The sequence below is a fragment of the Notamacropus eugenii genome, chromosome 6, assembly GCF_028372415.1.
Source record: "Notamacropus eugenii isolate mMacEug1 chromosome 6, mMacEug1.pri_v2, whole genome shotgun sequence".
Lineage (NCBI taxonomy): Eukaryota > Metazoa > Chordata > Mammalia > Diprotodontia > Macropodidae > Notamacropus > Notamacropus eugenii.
In genome coordinates, this window is record NC_092877.1 from 322,822,287 (window position 1) to 322,845,989 (window position 23,703).

At 37.9% G+C, this 23,703-nt stretch overlaps 1 protein-coding gene across 4 annotated transcripts in view; it reads right to left on the reverse strand.

Moving 5' to 3' along the window:
- The window catches only part of WDFY1 (WD repeat and FYVE domain containing 1), a 176,827-nt gene that overhangs the window by 132,886 nt on the left and 20,238 nt on the right, over positions 1 to 23,703 (reverse strand). For all 4 annotated transcript variants that reach the window (XR_011968981.1, XR_011968982.1, XM_072617957.1 and 1 more), the window contains exons 2-7: positions 19,350 to 19,417; positions 15,756 to 15,829; positions 13,976 to 14,030; positions 11,774 to 11,924; positions 10,714 to 10,826; positions 8,225 to 8,351 (exon numbers count right to left, since the gene is read on the reverse strand). Coding sequence is in view for 2 of the 4 variants with exons in the window: in XM_072617957.1 (XP_072474058.1) it covers positions 8,225 to 8,351; positions 10,714 to 10,826; positions 11,774 to 11,924; positions 13,976 to 14,030; positions 15,756 to 15,829; positions 19,350 to 19,417 (588 nt within the window). In the remaining 2 variants the exon portion in view is untranslated. The remainder of the gene's footprint in view (positions 1 to 8,224; positions 8,352 to 10,713; positions 10,827 to 11,773; positions 11,925 to 13,975; positions 14,031 to 15,755; positions 15,830 to 19,349; positions 19,418 to 23,703) is intronic.

The following is a 23,703-nucleotide window of genomic DNA, read 5'->3' on the forward strand; positions in this document are numbered from 1 at the left end:
TAAAGGTTTATTTTTGTTTCAAAGTAAAAAGAGAACTATCATTTTAAAGGTTTTCAACTATTTCTTTATAAAGGTTTAGTGACTGTTAACATCAGGACTAATTTTAAACTGTTTTAAAACAAAAGAAATATTTAGAAGAAATATTTTAAAACAATCTCTTGTAAAGCCTACTAAATTTTCATTTTCAAGACAATGTATTGATACATTAATATGTAATGAACTATAAAGCAGAAAAGATCTTGCTCTTTTAATCTGAATTTGTAGTTATTCCATGGCCTAAGCAAAAGTTTAGTGTTTGAACTTATTAACAACTTAATTTCTAAAGTTTTTCTTCCAGAGTAAATGTAACCAGAGAAGGAGAAACTAGCCTGTGAAACGATGTACAGCTATTCAGTTGTAAAGTTCAAGTCTGAAATCTCTTTTGTCTAAGACAATACAGTTATGCTAGTGATAACTTGTGAGCTATGTTGTCTATGGTAAACTTGCCACTTAACCTGGCTTTTCATACTCAAATTTGTAGCCTGGTCTTCCTGAATCTTCCCACTTAATCTGGCCTTTCATATTCAAATCTGTTGCCCTTGGCCTAGCCTGATCTTCCTTTGTTTGTTATGCCAGGGAAATTGTCCTTTATATTCCTTTTGTGCCTGTTTGATCTTTGTCTAACCTCCATGCCAGGTTTGTCTTTTCCAGAGTGCAAGCCAGCAACTTGCAGATAACTGATCAGGCTACGTATCCCTTGAATAAGACCTATCTAGGTAGGGACAGCTAGCTCTACATCTCAGCAGGAAGCAATTTCTGAAGCTGAGAGGTTCATCTCTTATCCCAAAAAGATATTGGGTCCTATCCCATACACAACTGTCAGAGTCTATTTCAGAGGGAAATAGACAAGCAGACAGCTTGCTCATAGTGACAGTTTTAGAAGCACAGCATTTCTACAACCAATTTCATCAGTTAGCTTCCATGCTTTGCAGGCAATTTCATATTACTAGAGAGCAAGCAAGAAGCATTGTAGTTAACGTCTAGTCCACATTGCATTCCATTTTTGCCAGCTCCATCAAATACATCCATCAATCTTAGAGGATGCAATCCTCTTCAAATACGGCAAATGGATGTCACGCACATCCCAGAATCTGGAAGGAATAAATACCTTCTTGTGACTAGACACATATTCAGGTCATACTATTGCCACCCACTGACTGGGGAATCAACAAAATTTGTTATTGATCATCTGTTTAGATGTGTTGCAACTCTATAAAAAACAGATAATGTTCCAGCTTATACTAGTCATGCCTTTACTAAGTTCTGTCTGTCATACAGAATACAGCATAGAACTGGCATCCCATGTAATCCTACTGGTTAAGCCATTGTAGAATGTCACAATCATGACATAAAAACTCTCCTCAAAACAAAAGAAAGGGGGAGAAGAAGGCAAAAGGAGAAGAGCTGAGTGTTGTATACCTGACACCAGATAGAGAGAGGCTTACGCCTGCTCAAAAATTTCAAAAAGGCAAAACACATTTCACTGACTGGAAAAAAGTGAAGGTGAAATGGAACAACACAAAGACAGGCCCTGGGTTAACATGGGGGTGAGAGCATGCTTGTATTTCCACAGGGAATGGTGAAGAAACGATCTGGATACCGGAAAGAAACATCTGACCTCTGCCATACGTTGGAGAAGATGAGGATCGAGGAAAAGAGGAAAGAAAAAAAAAGCCAAGACCACAACGAACCCGTTGTCAGACTGACAGGACAATGAAGACACTCATTCTGCTTCTGGGCCCCCTGCAGCTCACCACTGCAGCAGAAGGAACTGATTGAGAGGAAGAGAGATGGACTTTTCGTACATAATCCGCCTTGGGTTACGGGTGGTGACATGGGGAGGGAAGACAGAGGAGGTAATTATGGTAGCATATGGGTCTAAGGTTTTTTGGGAAACAAATGGATATAGACAGAATTTTTGCTTTTATGATTGGGAAATATGTGTCCTAAGCTGGCTTCAATGCCTATCAAAAGTAAAAGCTGGTATCTGTCTGCAGTGTTGAAAGTAAGCCAGAAAAGATGTATAAGTTGCATTATTTTAGGCATTATAAGCTTTGTGGCAGCATTGGCTTCCTCTGTATCAACTGGTTTATACGTACATACAATTTAATGGATACTTTAAGGGAAACTATTGTGGTGGTGGGAAACAAAGTTGATGTTTTTGAAACAAGATTGTTCACAAAATGTGATTACAGGTTCATTTCTATTTGTGTTACTCCTGTCCATTATAATAACACCATACATGATTTATAGATCAGGAATCCAAGGGAAATCTTGACCCCAAGGAAGCTGCAAGTGATTTGGGATTATGTTGCTAATACAAATCCCTTTGTATTCCTGTCCCATTGGCTCATATCTACATTACCTCTATTCCTTTGTTTCTCTGTATGGCCACCTATTCATAGGTGCCTTCTCTCTCCAGGGTAAGCTTTTCAAACCCAAGTACCTTATCTCCGGTCACAACAAAAGAAAGGGGGAATTGTTGAGGGCTAGGGTGAAGTGCAGTTGACAAGATCAGGAAAGACCTTTGGGGAAACTGTTCTTTGAGGCTGTGCTCATTATCATCCAGAATGGCTCTCTGTGCCCCCCAGATGTTGCTGTCTCCCTGAGACAAACAAGAGAATTACAGAAAACAAGGGATATGTAAAATAGATGACCTCTAGGCTCACAGTTTTATAAGACTGATTTAATCACTAGGGCGGAGACAAGCAGAATGTCACATGGGCTCACAGTTTCTGTCTATAAATACCCGGAACCCTCAGATCAATAAAGTGGAGTTGGTCTCTCTAAAACAGAAACAAAAACAAAAAAAAAGTTAAGTATTTCTACTTGAGAAGATGGGTTGAGTTTCAAAATTCTCTGATTTACGCACGATGGTTTTCTAAAATGTGTATTACTGAAACACTTAACATGGAGAAAAAACTCTTCTGGCTAATGGTAACCTCAATCACAAAGGCTTAGATGAAAAAGAAACCAAGAAATGGGAGGGCCCTGGAGGGTCAGGGTGAACTTTGTTTCTCCTTTTCAATATTCTGGCAGAAACTACAGACAGGAGTATTGAGTATAATCAACAATAGGTTCCATTTCTCCTTCTGTCAGGTGCTAGGAAGATGGAAGAAGAAAAAAATTCCTCAACCATAGGAAAAGACCCTTGGCAAGGGTAGGAATTCCATGTCACATTTTATTATTTTTTTAAATTAATTTATTTTCAGTTTTCAACATTCATTTCAACAAGATTTTGAGTTCCAAATTTTCTCCCCATCTCTCCCCTCCCCCACGCCAAGGCACCCTGCATTCTGATTATAACTTCCCCCAATCTGCCCTCCCTTCTATCATATCCCTCCCTTTCCTTATCCCCATCACCTCTATTTTCTTGTAGGGCAAGATAGATTTCTATACCCCATTACCTGTACTTCTTATTTCCCAGTTGCATGTAAAAACAATTTCCAACATTTGTTTTTAAAACTTTTGAGTTGCAACTTCTCTCTCATCCTCCCTCCCCACCCATCACCATTAAGAAGGCAAGCAATTCAATATAGATTATACATGTGTAGTTATGCAAAAGACTTCCATAAAAGTCATCGTGTAAAAGACTAACTATGTTTCCCTCCATCCTATCATGCCCCCCATTTATTCTATTCTCTTTTGACCTTGTCCTTCCCCAAAAGTGTTTACTTCTAATTACTCCCTCCTCCCATTTGCCCTCCCTTCTATCATCCCCCACACTCCACTTATCCCCTTCTCCCCTACTTTCCTGTAGTGTAAGATAGATTTTCATACCAAATTGAGTGTGCATGTTATTCTCTCCTTAAACTAAATGTGATGACAGTAAGCTTCTTCTTCCCTCACCACTCTCCCTTTTCCCCTCCACTGAAAAAGTTTTTTCCTCCTCTCCTCTCATCCCTTAATTTTATTTTTTTAGATATCATCCCTCCCTATTCAACTCACCCTGTGCCCTGTCCATATGTATATAATCCCTCCAACTACCCAAATACTGAGAAAAATCTCAAGAGTTACAAACACTATCTTTCCATGTAGGAATGTAAACAGTTCAACTTTATTTAGTAAGTCCCTTATGATTTCTCTTTCCTGTTTATCTTTTCATGATTCTCTTTATTCTTGTGTTTTAAAGTCAAATTTTCCATACTGCTGTGGTTTTTCCGTCCAGAATGCTTGAAAGTCCTCCATTTCACTGAATGATCATTTTTTTCCCCTGAAGTATTATACTGTTTTGCTGGGTAGGTGATTCTTGGCTTTAATCCCAGCTCCTTTGACTTCTGGAATATCATATTCCAAGCCTTTCGATCCCTTAATGTAGAAGCTGCTACATCTTGTGTTATCCTGATTGTATTTCCACAATACTCAAATTGTTTCTTTCTGGCTGCTTACAATATTTTCTCCTTGACCTGGGAACTCTGGACTTTGGCTACAATACTCCTAGGAGTTTTTCTTTTTGGATCTCTTGGTGGATTCTTTCAGTATTTATTTTACCCTCTGTTTTTTGAATATCAGGGTAATTTTCCTTGATAATTTCTTGAAAGATTATGTCTAGGCTTTTTTTTGATCATGGCTTTCAGATAGTCTCATAATTTTCATATCGTCTCTCCTGGATCTATTTTCCAGGTCAGTTGTTTTTCCAATGAGATATTTCACGTTGTCTATTTTTTTCATTCCTTTGGTTTTGTTTTATAATTTCTTGATTTTTCATAAAGTCATTAGCTTCCATTTGCTCCATTCTAATCTTTAAGGAAGCATTTTTTCAATGAGCTTTTGGATCTCCTTTTCCATCTGGCCAATTCTGCTTGTCAGGGCATTCTTCTCTTCACCAGCTTTTTGGATCTCTTTTGCCATTTGGGTTAGTCTATTTTTAAAGGTGTCATTTTCTTCAGCGTTTTTTTGGGTCTCCTTTAACAAGCAGTTGACTCATTTTTCATGATTTTGTTGCATCACTCTCATTTCTCCTCCCAATTTTTGCTCTACTTCTCTTACTTGATTTTCAAAATCCTTTTTGAGCTCTTCCATGAACTGAGACCAATTCACATTTTTCTTGCAGGCTTTGGATACAGGAGGTTTGACTTTTGTTTTCTTCTGTTTACATGCTTTGGTCTTCCTTTTCACCAAAGTGGGATTCTACAGTCTTGATTATTTTTTCCGGTTTTTGCCCACTTCCCCAGTCATTTACTTGACTTTTGAACTCTTTGTCAAGGTAGTTCTCTACTTCCAGTGGGGATGGGGGACTGTCAGCCGCTCTATTCCCCCACAATCTGTGGGCTTAGAGTTCCAGAAACAGTGGCTGCAGCTGCCCCTGCTGCTGTTGTGGTTACTGGGAGCTCCTATGCCCCCTTCCCCCTCTGCCACCCAGGAACTGGGGTTGGATCACTCCACTCTCCTACACTGGTCCCACAGGCTTTTTCTACTAACCTTTCGATTTGTCCTGAGTGTTTTGGGGTCCTGAAGTCTGGAAACTGCCACAGGTGCAAGAGATTCAGTCTCCCCAAGCCCTGATCAGGTCTTGTCTGTGCCAGCACTGGACTGTGCTCTGCTCTGCTCCCAGCAGAGCAGACACTTCCCAGTGACCTTCCAGGCTGTCTTGGGCTGGAGATTTGCTTCACTCCATCATTCTGTGGGTTCTGCAGCTCCAGAATTTGTTTAAAGCCATTTTTTACAGGTATTTGGCTAGGCTTGGCAGGAGTGCTCTAGAAAGTGTGTGCTATTACTCTGCCATCTTGGCTCAGTCCCCCGTGTCACATTTTAGAACTGGGTTCCTAAAGGTCACCCTTAAAAGTCATGAAATCTAATTCCTCATTTTAGAGACTAAGAGGTCCAGAAAGGGACATGCTAATTAATGACAGAAGTAGGTCAAAAACAGAGGACTCCTACCTCTTATTCCACTGCTCTCTTCCCTACATCAGGCCTATGGTCAAGAGAACTTTTCTGTTTTTGCTATTTCCCCTTCCTCTCTTCTCACTCTCCACTTATTTCTCTTGAAATCTGGCTTCTGACTTCGTCATTCAACTGAAATTGCTCTTTCCAAAATTACCAATTCTCTCAAATGATAAGAGAATGATCTCTTCTTGGTCCTAATCTTTCGTGACCACTCTGCTCTCCAGAACCCTCTCACCTGTGTTTTCACACTCTCACCTAGTTCTCTTCTTCCGTGTAAGACCACTCCAGCTTAATCTCCTTTGTCAATTCATCAACCATGTCTTGCCCACTAAGTGTGGGCTGACCATAAGGCTCCCTCCTAGGCCCTCATCTTTTCTCTACTCTCCTGTGACAATCTCATCAGCACACATGAATCCAAATGCCATCTCTACCATCCAATCAGCTGCCGAAAGCTGTCATTTCTATCTGCATGACCTCTCTCCATTCCCATATCCACAACATCACCTCTGGTCTGGACTGCTGAAATAATCTCCCTATCTCAGTCCCCGCTAACAGCAAATATAAACTTCTCTGTTTGGCATTTAAAGGTTTTCACAGCCTGCTCCCTGCCTACCTTTCTAGTCTTCTCAACCATTACCATCTCACACATGTAGCTTTCCAGCCAGACTGGCCTTCTCACTGTTTTACACACACAAAACTCCATCTCTCACTTCTCTGCCTGTCCCCCATACTAGGAATTCATTCCCTCTTCATCTCCACCTTTTGGAAACCTTGATTTCTTTGAAGATTCAGCTCACATGCCACCTTCTATGTGACACCCTTCCTCATTCCCCAGATGAGCCACTAGTGCCCTCTTTCCCTCCCAATACTCCCTGGTTTCTATTTTGTATATATTCTGAATTCATTTATATATGCATGTGTTGTCTCATTTCCATTAAAATGTAAATCACCAGAGAGTAGGTCTGTCTCACATTTGTAACTGTCTTTCCAGTGTTTAGTACAATGCCTGGCACATAATTAAAAAAATCTGTTCATTGGTGACAACTACTTCATTAACCTTAGATTGTGATTATTACTAAGTTTGAGTCTTTAATTGCATGGGGAACCAAAAACAAAGAGCCCCACAGATAAAACCAATTGTATTATAAAAGGACCTAAAGCATTTTAGGAGATCAATGGGAACTAAAAAGGAGCAGCTTAACATGACATCAAGATATAATCAGGACATTTATATTTGTTGCAAGAGTTTATTTTCTCAGAAATACCAGAGTTTTTATTTGAAATAAGGCAGCAACCTAAGAAATGATGAATATGAAGAAAAGGGAACAGGACAGGGCATTGCAGCCCAGCTGACGGAGAGCTGACCTTGGCATCAGGAGAACCTAGGGTCAAGTCCTGCCTTTAATACACCCTTTCTTAGGTGTGTTATTTAACCCTTTCAGTAATGCCAAGCTGCTCTGAAAGCTGCAGAGGGAGTGTCAAGCTGTATCTGTGAAAGGAGTTTCTCACTATGCCAAATGAAATCATAAGTTCACTTCTGAAAACAAACAGCAAAGAAAAACAACAGTAACAAAAGAATAAAGGAAAGCACAGGAAGACTTACACGAACTGATACAAACTGAAGTAAGCAGGAAAACAAAACACACAACAACTACAACAACGTAAACAGAAAGAACTACAACAAAAATTGGAACTAAATACTGTAAAACGCATTAGAGGTCATTAGAGCCCTTTGGCCAAGACTAAGAAATAGAAGAAGGCACCTCCTTCCTTTCTTGCAGAAGTGGGAGGGCTATAACACCTCCTGTCAGAACTGAGCGGTACTGCTGAATTTTGCTGAATAATCCTTTTCCTCTTCGTTTTTTATTCTTAGTTAGAAGGGATATCACTCCCAGTAAAGGAGAGATACATGGAAAAATGGAGTGATGTAAAAACCAAAGACACCAATAAAACTTTAAAACAGAAAGGAAGGAAGAAGAGAAATGTGAATGTTCACAAAACAGCACTGAACAAACTAAGCAGCAAAAACTGAAGACTACTTTAAGCAAAGTTTTACAGCAAAAGTTTTAAAATATGAATTCTCTGAGGGCAGGGACTATGTCTTCTCTAAATGTATCTTTCCCAAAACCAAAGATGGTACTCGGTACAAAGTAGATACTTAATAATTGTCTGGTGCATGACTAGAATAGGGCATGCAGTTGGATGGGCAAGCAATGAGTCACTCCATTAATATGTTTCTTGGAAAAGCACATGGAGCCCCAAACTTTCCTTCAGAGATGAAAACAAAAAGATCACCTACTGATGGCCCTGAAGCAACAGCATCCGGCCTTTTCTTCCCCCAATGTCCCACATGATGATGCTGTTGTCAGAGGCTCCTGAGAAGAGTAACCGCTGAATAGGATCCCACCACAGTGACGCAACGCTGCCTGTGCGGAGACAGATAAAGATCTGCATTCAGTATTACTGAGACAGCTAGGTCATACAACAACAACAAAAAAAACACAACTGGGCCACTGGAAGATCACAATAAAGAGAATAAGTAGCAGATGTGTCAGCTACCTACTGAATTCTATGAATACAGTAAGAGTATTTATAAACATTTTTCCTCTTACTAACCAGAAAAATATAAGGCAGCAAAAACTGCACACTAGAAAATGGCTTGGAAGTTAACGAACCTGTTGGCTTCGTCCTAGCATTTAATAAATAAGGAAAAAGTTTTCTTTTTTTTTGTAGAATAGCTATGAGCTTGAGTCATTAAATTTCTCCAAGTCCTTTAGAAGAGCTCTTGAAAGTAAGCATGTTTAATTTCATTTCTAACTAGGTATTTCACAGAAAAAATTGACTCCTAGACTTGGAAAGGCCCTTGGTGATCACCAAATCATAGAATCATCACTTTAAAAAAAAAAAAAGGAAACTGACCCTATGTAGATGAAGTGGTTCGCCCAAAATGAGCAATGCTAATCAAGAAGAGATCTGACATGAGACTCAGTTCAGGGCTCTCTGCAGCTATCAGGCTGCCTAGACTGAGCTAATCCAACAAGCCAGACTACTGCAAACTATACAAAAAGCTCAGCTGCAAGGTCTAAACTCTTATACCTAATTCTGTTGGTATTGTCTGACTTATCTAATTTGGAAGTGCATTCTTGGTTTGAAGCAATGTCGTCTTGTCCTGTAAAAAACATTCATTCTGTAAAATTTCCCAAACTTTCTCATTGTTAATATTTACTGCTGTTTGCCTAAAGGAAAAAAAAGAAAAGAAATATCCAGAGGTGTAAAGTCCTTCATCAGATCTGAAAAACTAGCTCAAGTTCAGCAAGCTGATAAATAGCAATTTGTAAAATTTCGAATGTACTCAATGAGGGGGGCAGCCACAGTGAGAAAGTGAACAGCAGAAGGAGTCTTCTATATTCATTTTCTTCTACTCAACCCAACAAAAGAAGGAACCTCAATGGTTTATTTCATATCAGCTCTGGGCCTCCTTCAGTCACTGTCCTGCCCTTCTGACAGACAGCGCTAGTGAGTGATTGTGACCCCTGAGTTTTTCATAACAGATACCATGAAACAATAATGGAACTCACACTGCCCTAAGTGGCCCAAATAGGAAAAAGGGGTCAGGAAGGAACTAGTCACGACCAACAGAACCTCACCCCACACTAATGGTATTAATTTCTGTGAGTCCTTCCTTCCCTCAGCAATTTTCTTTTGGATGTATGGTTCCAATCTCTCCTGGGGGCAGATGAGTCAAGAAAGGTGAAGTGAGTCAGCCAACAAGCATCTTTTAAGCACTTAGCATGTGCCAAGGACTGTGCTAAGCACTGAGGATACAAAGAAAGGCAAAAACACAGAACGATACTCTTTAAAAAAAAAAAAAATTGTTAATTCTTTCTCCATAAACCCTAAATTTCTTCAAATTCAAGCAGATGGCTACAAAATTTCTAATTTAGAGTTCCTATAAGAATCATATTTTGTGGGTTGTTTTCTTTAACTGCATGAAGGGATAGCTTGCCGTGGAAGGAAACTCTTTACTATGAATTTTTGCATCAAGCTATCTCAAATCCAAAGAGATTTCAAGCCCTACCACAAAGGTCTACCAGAATGCAGAAAGCTCATACCACATTAAAGAAATTTTCAAATGCCACTTCTTCGTAGAGATTCCACACCCACTACTTAGCTCGAGTTCCAGAGATTTGTTTGATATGCATTGTCTTCAACGGTACAATGCATAGAGCAATCTTCTTTACTGACGTGAAACTTGGAAATCCAATTAAAAACCAATTCCTCCAAAGGTTTTACCTTTCTCTGCATGAATTTTACAGTTTTTGAAAAATAAAATAATTTTTTTTTTTACCAAAAATAAGTAATGTCATTGGAAAAAAAGTATAACAAAAATATATTTAGGGAGGAGAAACTTCCTCTTCATCCTCATTCAATCCCAATTCATCCTTTAGAATCTATACCCTTTAGATCAACGATTTTTAACATTTTTTTGTATCAGGGTCCCCCTTGGGGTGGTCTGGTGAAACATATGAAGCCCTTCACAGAATCATGTTTTTCATTGTATACAACAAAATACATTAGATTACAAAAAAAATCACTTATGTTGAAATACAGCCATCAAATTTTTTTTTGAAAAAAAAAAAGTTTATAGATCCCAGGTTAAGAAGCCCTGTGCTGGTCCAGCCAAAAGTTCAAATTTATAATTAGTCATTAGGAACTAATTACTTGGGTAGAAAGGTCAGAATCTGGGTTCTGAAACAAGGTGGGAAAGTCTGTGCGAAAACAATTTACCTTCATGCCCTTTAAGGGTTGTAATAATTGAAGAGGTGTTCTGTTCAAGCTTTAGCAGTGTGATCTGCCCAGAATAGTCTCCAACAAAGGCATGTTGAGTATCAGAATCATATCTGAATAGAATTAGTCAAGGATAAGTAATGAATTACTATCCTCGAATTACTTCTTTAAAAGCAAACCACTATCAACTTCTGACTTAAAGCTATGCAGAAGAAAACATGAACAGTAGATACATACAAGATTTAAATTACAGCAAGTAATGACACAAATAAACAAATCTGCAAAGTTCAAGTTTCTGAGTCTAGATCTCCTACAGCTCTCTCCAGGGTGCAAACACCTTTGTCAGCAAAGTTACCCCAGGGTGGGAATTAGCTCTTTGCCCTCTTATCTATTAAAACCCCTCCCTCTGTTCAAGGTCCAATTCAAGAGCACAGTCCATATGAAAATTTTCCTGACCCACCCCTACATCCCATCCCAGGGCAAAAGTTTTCTTTCTCAAATTTCTCATAGCTCTTTTTCTAGACTTTTCTTTACTCATCTCTCACTTTTCATATTATCGTAGTTATGTACATCATGCCCTGTTCAGTCTATCAATAAGCATTTATTAAGTCACTAATAATGTTCACTATGTTCTAGGTGCTGTGTTAAACATTAGGGATATAAAGAGAGGAAAAAGACAGTCCCTGCTTTTAAGAAACTCTAATGAGGGGAAAAAATATGCAAACAACTATGTACAAACCAGACCTATACAGGACAAATTGAAGATAATTAATAGAGGTAAAGCACTGGGATTAAGAGAGATAAAGAAAGGTTTTGATTTGACATTGTTATAAGAAAAGGCAAGGTTCAATTGATTTATAGTGAAGAAAAAAATCCGTAAAGTTGCAGATGCAAACAGAAAATGTCTAGGAATTATTCAATGACTTAAAAATTCATTCAACATTTAGTGGCCAGAATTAAAAACTAATACTCAGAAATATATTACATAACAAGCTTTCAAAATGATTTATTGGAAAGGTTACCTTTCCAATGAGGGAATTAGAATATTTTTAAAGGATACTGTAAGCATGAAGCCCAAGAAGTGAAGTAATGTCTCCCAAGCATATTCCCACTTCTGGTACACATCCAGCTGACACACTTATCATGACCTGTGCTGATAACCCATTCTGCTCCCAAGCAGAAGATAACTGCAGACACCCGGTTCTGATGAGCTATTGGATTAGAAAGAAAAAAAAGTGCTTATTTTGGTTAGAAATACTATCATCAGAAATAACCCACTACTTACTATTAGAAAAGGAAGCTTAACTTCTCAACCTCAATATTAAATCGACATTCTGCCCAAATGGACTTAAGGTGCAAAGGTTCAAGGGGATAGCAAATAACCTCAGCCTTCACTGATCACTGTCTCTTGTTTCAAATTCTTTAGTACTTGGAGTCCAATAAGCCCTCCAAATTCTTCCTGTTTTAGAACATTTGCATGTTTCAAATATTTCAAGGTTTGCCAACACATCATAGGTTCAACTGTCTTCTGATCTAAGAAGCAGTCTCATCCACCTTCTTTTCATGAAAAGAGATACTTAAGAGGCCCTCCTTGGTCAAAGCCAATTAGAATCTATAAAATATGAAAGATTAACACCTTTTCTATAACTGGAATAACAGAGCAGTGAAAAAGGGAGAACATAAACACTATATTGCAAGAACAATCCCTCCGCACATACTATTTGTATAGTGCAATAGTTGCAACATTTCTTCCTTCCGAAATAAAGCCTCAGAACATGAAGGGTCTCCTGTATATTCTTTTTAAATGGCTTCTAACATGCATATCACAGTTACCCAGACACCTATTCACAAAGTCTCTTCCTATAGGACTATCATAGAACTTGCTACAGTGGTATGTATACAGTAAGTACTTGATAAATGCTTATTAACTCATAAATATAGTTTATAATGACAGCAAATGATAGGTATAAAAAGCTTTTAACATTATTTTTTGGATGTGTAGGCCACACAGGATAATCCTGGGTTAATTTATTAACTTCAGTATCTTTCTAGAACTTAGATGATGCCAGATCTATCTTTTAAACAATTATATTAACTTCTAAAGTGTAAATGAAAAAAATCTGAAAAATGTATAAGGTAATATTGTTATTCATTTTATAACAAGGCAAGAACATCCCAGATACTGAGGAAGAAAAATGTGATGATCAAAACAGACATTAGAAATGTAATGATCAAAATAAAGTCATCATATTATTGTGAGACACATTTTCAAAAGATAAACTGTAAGAATAAAGCAGGAAGCATTCTTCCAGATCCTTTCAAAAGATAATCTGCACAAATGGTAACTGAATCTGCACAAATGGCAATTGAGGCAAGTAATCTTTTCAAAAACAGCTAACAAGGTGGTTATAAAGTTTGTCCATTTACCCAAAAGTAAAAAAAAGCATTACATCAGTATGGTAAAATGAAAAAAACACCTTGCACCACTGACATCCTCCAAATTGACATTACTCCACATTGTTACACCATCTTCCTATTTTAAATATAATTCAAATTCCCAGTTGCCTTGGGAAAGGCAATTTGGCCTTATTTTATAGAAATATCTTTCTGGAGTCCATAACTATGTCAGCTCCTATGGGAAAGTAAATATGTGGTCAAAGTAAAAGTTTAAACTCTAAATCCAATAACTATAAGTGTAAACTCTGAAAATTTCATAATGGACTGAACAACTCAATACTCTGTTTTCTCAGAATGAATAATCTGCATACAGTTAAATCTGGTGTCACTTTACAGCACTGGCCTAAAATTAACTATGTACTTGATCTCCTGGGCCCTACATAGAACTATATGAGTTCATATTTTCCCAAACTTCTGCCTTAAATAAGCAATTTTACCTTTAAGAAATATTTGAAATCTGTACATAATATTACATCATGTAAATTATAATAGGCCTAGAATTCCTAGGCCTAAAAGAAATATGAGGAGTACAAGAAATGTTTTTAACCTGGAAATGGGACCACTGCCGCTGGCTGACTACAAAGTTAAAGGCTTATAACAAATAAATACATTATACCTGGCAATAAGCCTGGGAGGGGAGAAAGGGGGAAATTGAAATACTTTTTCTGAGCATCGACAGCCACCTCAATACTTCTGATAACTAAGCTAAGCAATGTGAAAACTTCATTCAGATAACGTGAGTGTTACTACAAATTTTTTAAAATGCTTTAAAGAATAAAGCAAATAATTGTGTGTATGGTATTACCTGGGTAGGTCTTAACAAAGTTCATCTTATTAAAATCTTCAGAGACATGAAATTCCTATAATTAAACATAGCAAATAAATTATATTTTTAAACATATATGCTAATGATAAATTTCAGAAAAAAATGCAAGGATGGCCTATGAAAAGATGGGGGATTTTCAGGATCAGCTTTATAAATGAAACTGTTTCAGCAAAAAGGCCTCAAACTATTACTTTTAACATGTAACACTTTAGACCAAAATGTTCAAACCTAGGGATCATAAATTTTTAATATCTTGATAACGACTTCAATAAACTAGCTTCCTTTATAACCCTATGTGTTATATTTTATCTATTTAAATAAATTATTCTGAGAAGGGGTCCATCAGCTTCCCACATGGCCAAAGGCTTCAAAAAGGTTAAGAATCCCAGGTCTACAGGTCAAAACCAATACCTATAATATTTACTGTATCTGAATGCAGAAAGTCAGTCTTCTTTGAATGTTTCCTTGTACCTTTTCTATACCCAAAAGGTGCCATTTATTTGTCCTACTATTTTGGCTATACTAAAATGGCTCCAAATGAATTAAACAAACCACACTGCTCAGAGTTATTTTTGACAAAGTACTTTACCCACCCCCACCCCCAAAAGATAAACAAATAAGGTAAGTAAGGTAAGTAGTTCATATAAAAAATGGGGAAATGCAACAAAGGAGTATGAGAAAACAACTTTCAAATTGGTTGGATGAGCTTGATCTTGCATTCTCCACACCCTGGAGGGCACAGCTAGTGTGAACTGCTGATGGACCAAATTAAGGAAAAAAAACAAAGGAAAGTCATCTTTATTCCAAAGGAAGTGCCAATATTTTATCAATCTACACCCTGTCATTGATAAGATTATACTAAACTTGGGAAAGTAACTGATTTTGGTAAAATGGGGAAGGAGTAAGGGAGGAGCATTATTATGCTTAGTACATTATACAGTATAAGACAGTGCCGTAGTAAAGGCAAGTAATCATTTGTAAATTTGACTTAGACACATCTTTTTCTTCAGGGCTTTCACAAGTGTTATTTCATAGCCCCTGAGAGTGGGTTATAAGGGAAAGTAGAAATTCATTCCAGCTACTGGCAAATCCTAAACACCATCCTGCTCCTTTTTTTGTTGCTCTGTAACTGTATGTGAAAGCCAGTATACTAGCTACCCTCTTAAATAAACACAGATAGGTATTATCCTCACTTTGAACACTGGAGAAATAAGGGCTTTGACTTCTAATGCTAAAGGATTTATGGTTCCAACTTAAAAATACCTAATTTATAAAAATAACAGCTATCCCTTAGTACCACAGTTCTCCTTGCCTCTGTCTGCTGAGTCTTTCACATGAAACTCCTCTCTTGCCTACAGAATCCCCACCTTTCTCATCCCTGGGGTCATACCCATTCCTCTGACCCCAGCAATGCCTCTCTGGCTCAAGACTTTGAACTACTATTAATATTGTGCCAGGTATATCAAAGGCAAAATACATTTGTGGGCAGGTCAAGGAATCTACAAATTATATGAGGAAATGAATTCTAATTTCCTACGGAGAAAATTTTGGAACACATCCATTCATTAAAGGGGATAACTGTAATGAACTGAGAACACTTTTGACAAGAGTCAGAATTATCTATTAGCTAATGATAACTGCATTTACAATGTCTAAAACTAACAAATACTTAGAGGCCAGAATAAAGAGAAATTGTGATACAAACAAAATTCAAGTAGTTTAAGTGCATTTAATATTTCAAATTCTCAAAGCTACCTACCATTATGGCTCCATTATCCTGCCCCACAAATATCCTTCTGCTATCATGATGGTATGCCATAGTTGAGCACGGAGCTGTCAAAAAACCCAAAGCCACATTAATAACAGAGTTAAGTTTTTAAGTCATTTTTAATATGATTTGTCCCAAACAGTTAAACTAAAAGGCAAATGAGAAAATGTGTAAGAATCATTAAATAACTTCGAATAGTAATAAAATCATTTTCCTCCGCTGAAGTGTTGTGGAGATGCTTCAGAAAACTAAAATGTCTTATGATTTTTTAAAGAAGGCACACAATTGTGTGATACAAACAGAAAAAATACATTACAATGAGGCTTTTCTTCAATATTTGTTTTTTAATACATGTCACACACACACAAAAAGCCTACTCAGAGTCCTAAAACATCTACCAAAAAGCTGGCTCATTCAAATACTGTTTTATGGAGGAAGACAGAGTGGGAAGAGTTTTAAATACCAAAGAAAGGCTTTTATATTTGATCCTTGAGGTGATAAGAAGTCACTAGAATTTATTTGAATAGGGGGACTGAAATGGTCAGATTTGCTTTTAGGAAGATCAACCTGACTCCTTGTTATTCACATACAATACTATTACCTATTATTATTTTATATTCTTCTCTGTATCCCAAGTAAGGCACTACTATACTACAGGTAGGCACCTATGTAGCGCTACAATGAAAAGAATGCTGAGGTTGTGGCAAGGACCAAATGGAACAAGGCATATAAAATGCTTTGCAGGACATAATTCTATACATGTTAGCTATTACAACAATCATTAGACTAGGAGGAAAAGCAGGAAGAAAAGTCAATCTTTTACAGTAAGAAGCCAAGGGGATCTACCAGGAGAGCTGGTTCCTGAAGATCTAACTGTTTAGTTCTGTACCCTGAGTGCCCTAGGTCAGGCCTAATTCCAAAACTGTCTTTGACATCATCAGACGAGCAAAAAATGAGTGGGGAGTAGTGGATCTGGAGTCAGAGGACCAGTGTTGGAACTCTGCTTTGCCATCTGATTTTCATGATCTGCAACAATCATAATAACAATAACTAGCATATAGAAAGCATTTTAAGATCTGCAAAGTACTTAAAAAGTTAGGAATGATTGTCATCCTCCTCATTTTAAAGACGAAAAAAGATTAGTCTGAGAGAGGTTAAGTGACTTGACCTGGATGGCACAACTAGTAAGTGTTTACAGTGGGTTGAGACTTAAGGTCTCTGGATGCCAGGGCCATCACTCTATCCACTAAGTGGCACCAGTACCTGTCTGTGACAGGTAAGGGCCCTTTTGGTGGTCCCTTCCTGTCCTATGTGTATGATCCTGAGGTGCAAATAGACTAAGTCATTCTAATGAGCATGAATTCCGGCTTTAAGGCCTAAAAGAGATTAGGCTAAGATTCCTTTACTTTCATTTACTTTACACAGAGACATGAGAAATGGAAATAAGAGCTCACCCAGTCAAATTAACAGGAAACAGTCTCAAAACAGGCAAAACTATAGGTTGCAGGTGTCCTAGACTTTCATAACCACTAGAGTACTTGACTCAATCATAACTGCTCATAGTCAGCTCTTTCTAAAGCAGATGCAGCAGATAGCCTGGGCCACTGCCACCAGAAAGACAGGAATGAGCTATTATAAGAACAGTGCTTTCAATTCACAGCAAGCTCAGAAGACCTCAGTGTCCCCAACTTTCTCAGAGTTAGCCAGGAAAGCTTCTGTGGTTATACTGTAAACAAAGTGGGTACCTGGAGCGTTCACACTATGGATCTATGTCCCATTGCTCTATAAATAGAGAAGCCAGGAAGTCAGGTGTCTAGCTGCAGGACAAGCTGAGGGGCAGTTCTCTATTTTGTAAAGCAAGCTTTAATTTTATTTTCTAGAAGTACTGTTCATATGCTTCTCTATTTCTGCACTGTTTTCAGAAATTCATCTATCAAGAATAGCTGTATAGTCTCACTGAATATGTAATAACATGACAGAGAAAAAAGCAGGGCAGCTCACCAAAATGGGCAATCAGTTTGCCAGCAAAATCCTAGGTAGCCTCTCCCCTGTGCAGGGGAAAAGTGATAAATCTAGTATCAGAGAATTTGGGTCCACATCTCACCCCTGCTAATTACAACCAAAGTGACCTTGGGAAAGTCACAGCCTTCCTCATCGTTCAAATGGGCATGGGGTGTTGGTTTGGACTAGGTGGTCTCTGAGGTCCCTTTCAGTTCTAAAACCTAGGACCCTGTGAAAGATTACATGGCTAATTAACACACATCCACCATATATATGAAAAATAAAAGTGTGGTAAAAAAAAGCTGGTGGAAAAGAGAAAGAAGGTGTTTGCTTGGAAGGGAGACTAGGGCTAAATGCTGAAATTTGTTTAAATTTTTCCTTTGTCTTTTTAACAGTCTCTGGAATTCCTCAAAAGCTCAACTTCTGAGTATTCAATACTTACTTGAATCATAAAAATTTAGAGCAAGACCTCTGATGCTTCTAATTCAACCTCTTAATTTTGGAGATGATGATACTGAGTCCTAGAAAAGCTCAGTAACTAAAGTCACATATATAGTACAACCAAGATCAGCATCCAGATCTAAAACTAGGCAAGTAACCCTTATAAAAAATGCATTTGTGTACATGGGAGCCCTTCCCCATTCTTGGAAATACTGTGAATAGTTGGGTCAGTGGACAGAGCACCAGGACCAAAATCAGGAAGATCTGAGTTCAAATGCGGCCTCAGATACTTAAACAGCTGTGTGACTCTGGGCAAGTCACTTAACCTGCCTCAGTTTCCCCAACTGTAAAATGGGAATAATAAGAGCACTTACCTCCCAAAGTTGTTGGGAGGATCAAAGGAGATAATTGTAAAGTGCTTAGTGCCTGGAATATAGTAAGTTCTATATAAATATTATCTATTATTATATTTATTGAATATAAAAATACAAAAAAAAAACCCCAGAAGTTACACCAGTAAAGAGCCTTCAATCAAAAACCAAAACTACAAAGCATTTGACACCTATGGACTATTATCAATACTGACTTGGACCACCTAGGTTGTCAGGGTCCTGTCAAATCGGGAGATTTTTCTATTGCTATTAGGATTCACATTTAATGTTCTGGCAACTTTCAGCTGTGCTTCAGGGCTTCACTAAAAGGTTATGTGGTCTCTTCTATCAAAGCATGCGCATATAAGGAAATCATCTCTTCTAGAACTACTATGATTAATGAAATATTCCCCAAGTTTTAGTTTGCATATAAACCTCTTTAATTTCTGGAAACCTCACTAAATGATTTAGCAATTAATTAGCTTGAGCTCCCTCATCTATAAAATGAGAGGGGGTGGGAAGGAGATCCTAACATTCTATCACACACTAAGGGAAATATGTAAAAGCACAAGGACCCTATTTTTATAAGTGCATTGCCCAGCGAAAAGCAGTATCATGTTAAGTTTGACAGATATCAATAAAAGAGTAATAGAGGTACATGAACAACCAGAAAACTACATATAAAGCCCTCAATTAGCCTTTGAGACACCAACCCTCCAATCCAGAAGTGCTGTGAGGACTGTTAGATCCTAGAAAACAAAGTTTTACTTACATGCCATTGTGTGATAAATGCTGGGCCAGTACTGACCACTGTCTCGTTTCAGCCATACCCGGATTGTTCTGCAGAGACAGAGAAAAGAAGGTAAGTCCATACTGACATTGTCCAGAACAGTCTCAGCTCTTTTTACTCTAGAAAGAGAGGAGAGGCAAGGAAGGGGCATGGGATTCTTGAATGACAAGCTATGAAATGATCTTTTTCAATACCTAAGACACTATTACAAAAGTATTTTGGTGTTTGGTATATAGTGGGTGCTTAATAAATACTAAGCTCTCTTAAGCATCCCTAACTTTCCCTTATAATGTATTAGAGAATGATTACACAAAAAGATAAAGAGTATTCCTAAAACAGACTACATATTTGTATTTTCTGCTTGTACCAAATCTGAGGGTGATGCTGTTTTGGTTACCTTTTAGCACATAAAGAAGGAAAAGACTTTCTTCAAGTTTTAATATTCTGGGACCTGGTGATCAAGCTTGTATTAATACCATAAATATACTTATCCTACTCTCAAAAATATCCTGGTATATAATGAAAATACTGGAATGAAAATCCAGAAACCTAAGTACTAATTAATTTATTATCTGTGTTCGCCACATAGTCAAAGAGTTGGAAGGGAGGTTACAACAACAATTTACAGTTGAGAAAATGTACTCAGGTTAAGTAATTGCCCAGGGTCAGGCAACAAATAAGTAAGGTCAATTAGGGTTGACCCCTGCCATGTGTCTCAGACAAGTCACTAACATGTGCTGTGTCTGTGATGTCATCTGTACAATGCTGATACCAGAAGACCTGCCCCAACACCTTTTGTCAGGATAAAATATTAAAAAGTGTACATTATGATACAATATCAATTAAATTAAAACCCTAGAAATTCCAAATTCAACACAGTCCCTTCTTTAAGGGCCTTACTTTAGTAGAGTTAGGTCAAGCACCTAACATACATCTATAAGAATCTATTCCTATCCTATAAAATGGAAATAAAAATACCTGTCCTGCCTACCTCAATGTAAGTAACAATGTCTGTGAAAACAGGAGTGTGCCCTGATGGGAGTTTATATTGAGTACATTATTATTCACTTGTTTCACTGTACACATATGTATTATGCAGACATATATTATAGCATAAATAATTCTAAGAGATAAGTAAGATTGAGTTTTTCCTCTAACCTCCCTAAAGGAAATTCTAATCTGAATTGTAAATATGGCTTTTGGATCCCCTACAAGCTGAGAGATAACAAATTAACAACATTAATTTTCAAAGTTCAATCAAGACAACTATTTCTCCACAGGGTCTCCAGAATTTATCCTTTTCCTCGTTGGTTATCTTTGTCAATTGGACGCCAACTCCCTTGTTTTAGAGATGCTGGAACTGAGACCTGGAAAGCTTGCAACTTAACCAATTCACAAGGACTTTAAGTGGCTAAGTTAGGAATCAGAGTCAGTACTTTGAATTGTCATTCAGTGCTCTTTCTTGCATCCTGGAGTACACTACACTTTAAGATGAAGAGGTAGAGAAATTCTAAGAATTCAATAAAACTTTCTAGATTAAACACCTACCTAGATATTCAGTGATTTCAAAGTAAAGGTGGTCATAAGGTACAGTGTCAAAAAATATTTTGGAAACATGGTTCTAGGATAAAAAACAAAACAGGACAAAGACTTACAGATTATATGGAAGCCTCAGGATTAAATATCTGAGCACTTTCTAAAAGAAGCCAGAAGGTCATAATAGCAGCTAGCATTTAGATAGTGTGTTAAGGTTTATACTTTATACATGTTATCCCAGCTGATCTTTACAACAACCCTGGGAAATAGTTGTTATTATTATCCTCATTTTTATAGATGAGGAAAGCTATTGCTGAGAGAGGTTTAAGGGACTTGCCCAGGGTCACAGCTGGTGGCCATCTGAGGCTGGATTCCTGCTCAGGTCTTCCTGTTTCTAAGTCCAACACTATCCACAACTCTTACTTACAACCAAGTAATGTCACCAAAATTACACTGGAAATTGATTTTATACATAGGCTATAACAGCCAAGGGCAACACTATAGTTTAAAACAACAGTTCATATTTATAACACATTTTGAGGTACTTTCTATGCATGATCTCATGTGAATCTTACAACAACCCTGTGAAGTAAGTGCTACGAGTATTATTATCCCCATTTCACAGATAAGGAAACTGAGGCAGAAAAAGGTTAACAAGAGGCAGGAACTGAACCAATCTTTGATTCAAAAAGCTAGTGTTCTTTCCTCTTATGCTGGTAAGCAGTGAAAATGTACTGGTGAGAACTGAACAAGAGACAGCAAGTAGACTGAATTTCCTTTGGGAAACTGCATAGCACTAATTTTAATGACCACAGGCTTCTCTTCAAAACAGAGGCTCTATTTTTTTTTAAATGTCAATATTCTTCTGGTGATGCTATATGGCTGCAAGTCACAAAACAGAATTAAAGCTAAGAGTCACCCAAAGAGCAACAGAGAAGTCCAAGTTCACAGGATCATAATATCATAGAATTAGGGCTTGACAGGCCCTGAGAGGCCACTGAGCTCAGTCCCATACATTTTATACCTAGAGGCCCAGAGAGGTTAAGACTTAATCAAGATTTGAACTTAGATCCCCCTACTTGAAAGTCAGTGGTTCTTGCCACTGTTTCATGCAAGTGGGCATTTGATGGCAACATACTGTACTGCCAACAAGGAATTACAGAGAATGAGCCTCCTAAAGAGTACCAGAAAACCGTATGATCAGAAATGGAGACAGGCAAGGTAATACACTAGTCAAGTGCTCCATCAATACGATACACACAAGGTGTCAAGGTGTCAAGAGATCTAGCATAACACTGAGTGGACCAGACTTTCCTCTAACCTCAAGGCCTGAAAGGTTCATGGGAGGACGTGGACAAGAATGGCATAGCCTGAGAAGGCATGCACAGGATGTGACTGGCAGATCCAATGAATACCCATAGTGAGGAAATCACAGACCTAGTGAAGTAAGCCAACAATAAGCACCTATCATGGAGTCACTCTGTATAATTATCTGTATCATATCCTCCTACCAGAATGAGCTCCACTAGCAGAGGGCCCAGTCATATCAAAATGCTGCCTCCCTTACTCCTGAGCAGCCTGTTCTGCACAGAAGAAGCAATCATCTAATCTACAGTGAATCTTCTGATTACCCACAGCCCATGGTCGAGACATGGTAGAGAAATTACACACAGCAGATGCTCACTAAATAGTTGTGGAATGAATGAAGACAGAATCTAGAAATCTCGGTTTCTTTATGTGGTAAAGCAAGCTGTGTGATCTTTGGCATTTGACTTCTCTGCAAAATGGAAAAACAGTGAGTACACAGGATAAGAAAAAAGGTAGAGGAAAATGATCTTCAAAGTATAAGAATGCTTCAAAGGGTCTGCAACATTATAAAACATATTTAGATAACTATATTTCAATACAATTGGTTTCCTTTGAGATCCTATGTGTTTTATTTGATGCATTTAAAAACCTTTTTCTGAGAAAGAGTCCACAGGCTTCACCAGCCAATCGAAGGGGCCCATGACCCAAAGAAGAGCCCCTCCTATACACAAAGAGAACAATTTGGGATTCACTAACAAGACCAGACAGCCACCGCTCTAACAAAGGAGAAATGCATTTTAACATCCCCAGATTTCTTTGGACATAAATGAGGAATGTGTTCATGTCTGGAATATAATTAACAGAATTTACAGAGAAAGTTAAATGCCTATAAGAGTGATCACGGACTTGACTGTTCACTGTTTAGAAACACAAAGACTAGGTGCCAACCTTCATTCAATCATCATTCAATTAATCATGGGCATCTACTGCATATCTAATATTATGCAAAATCAATCAATAATCATTTATGGAGCACCTACTATGTACCACCCACTATGCTAAGTGCTATGGATACAAAAAGAGGCAAAGACAATTCCTGCCCAAGGAGTTCACAATCTAATGTAGGAAATAACATACTAAGAAACATATACATGCAAGCTATATGCAAAATAAATAGGAAATAGCAGAAGGAAGGCACTAAAATTAAGAGAGGTTTTGGAAAGATTTTCTGTAAAAAAAAGAATTCTGATTGGGGTCTGAAGGAAGCCAAGGAAGGCAGTAGGCAGGGAAGAGGAAGGGGGAGCATTCCAGGAATCAGAGACAGAAAGAACTCACAGAGATGAGAGATGGAATGTCCTGTTCATGGAACAGAAAGGAGGCCAGTGTCACTGGATCAAAGAGTATGTGGCAAGGCGTATGGGTTAAGAAGACTGGAAGGGAAAGGTAGAGTAGAGACTAGGTTATTAAGGGCTCTAAAAGCCAAACAGAAGAT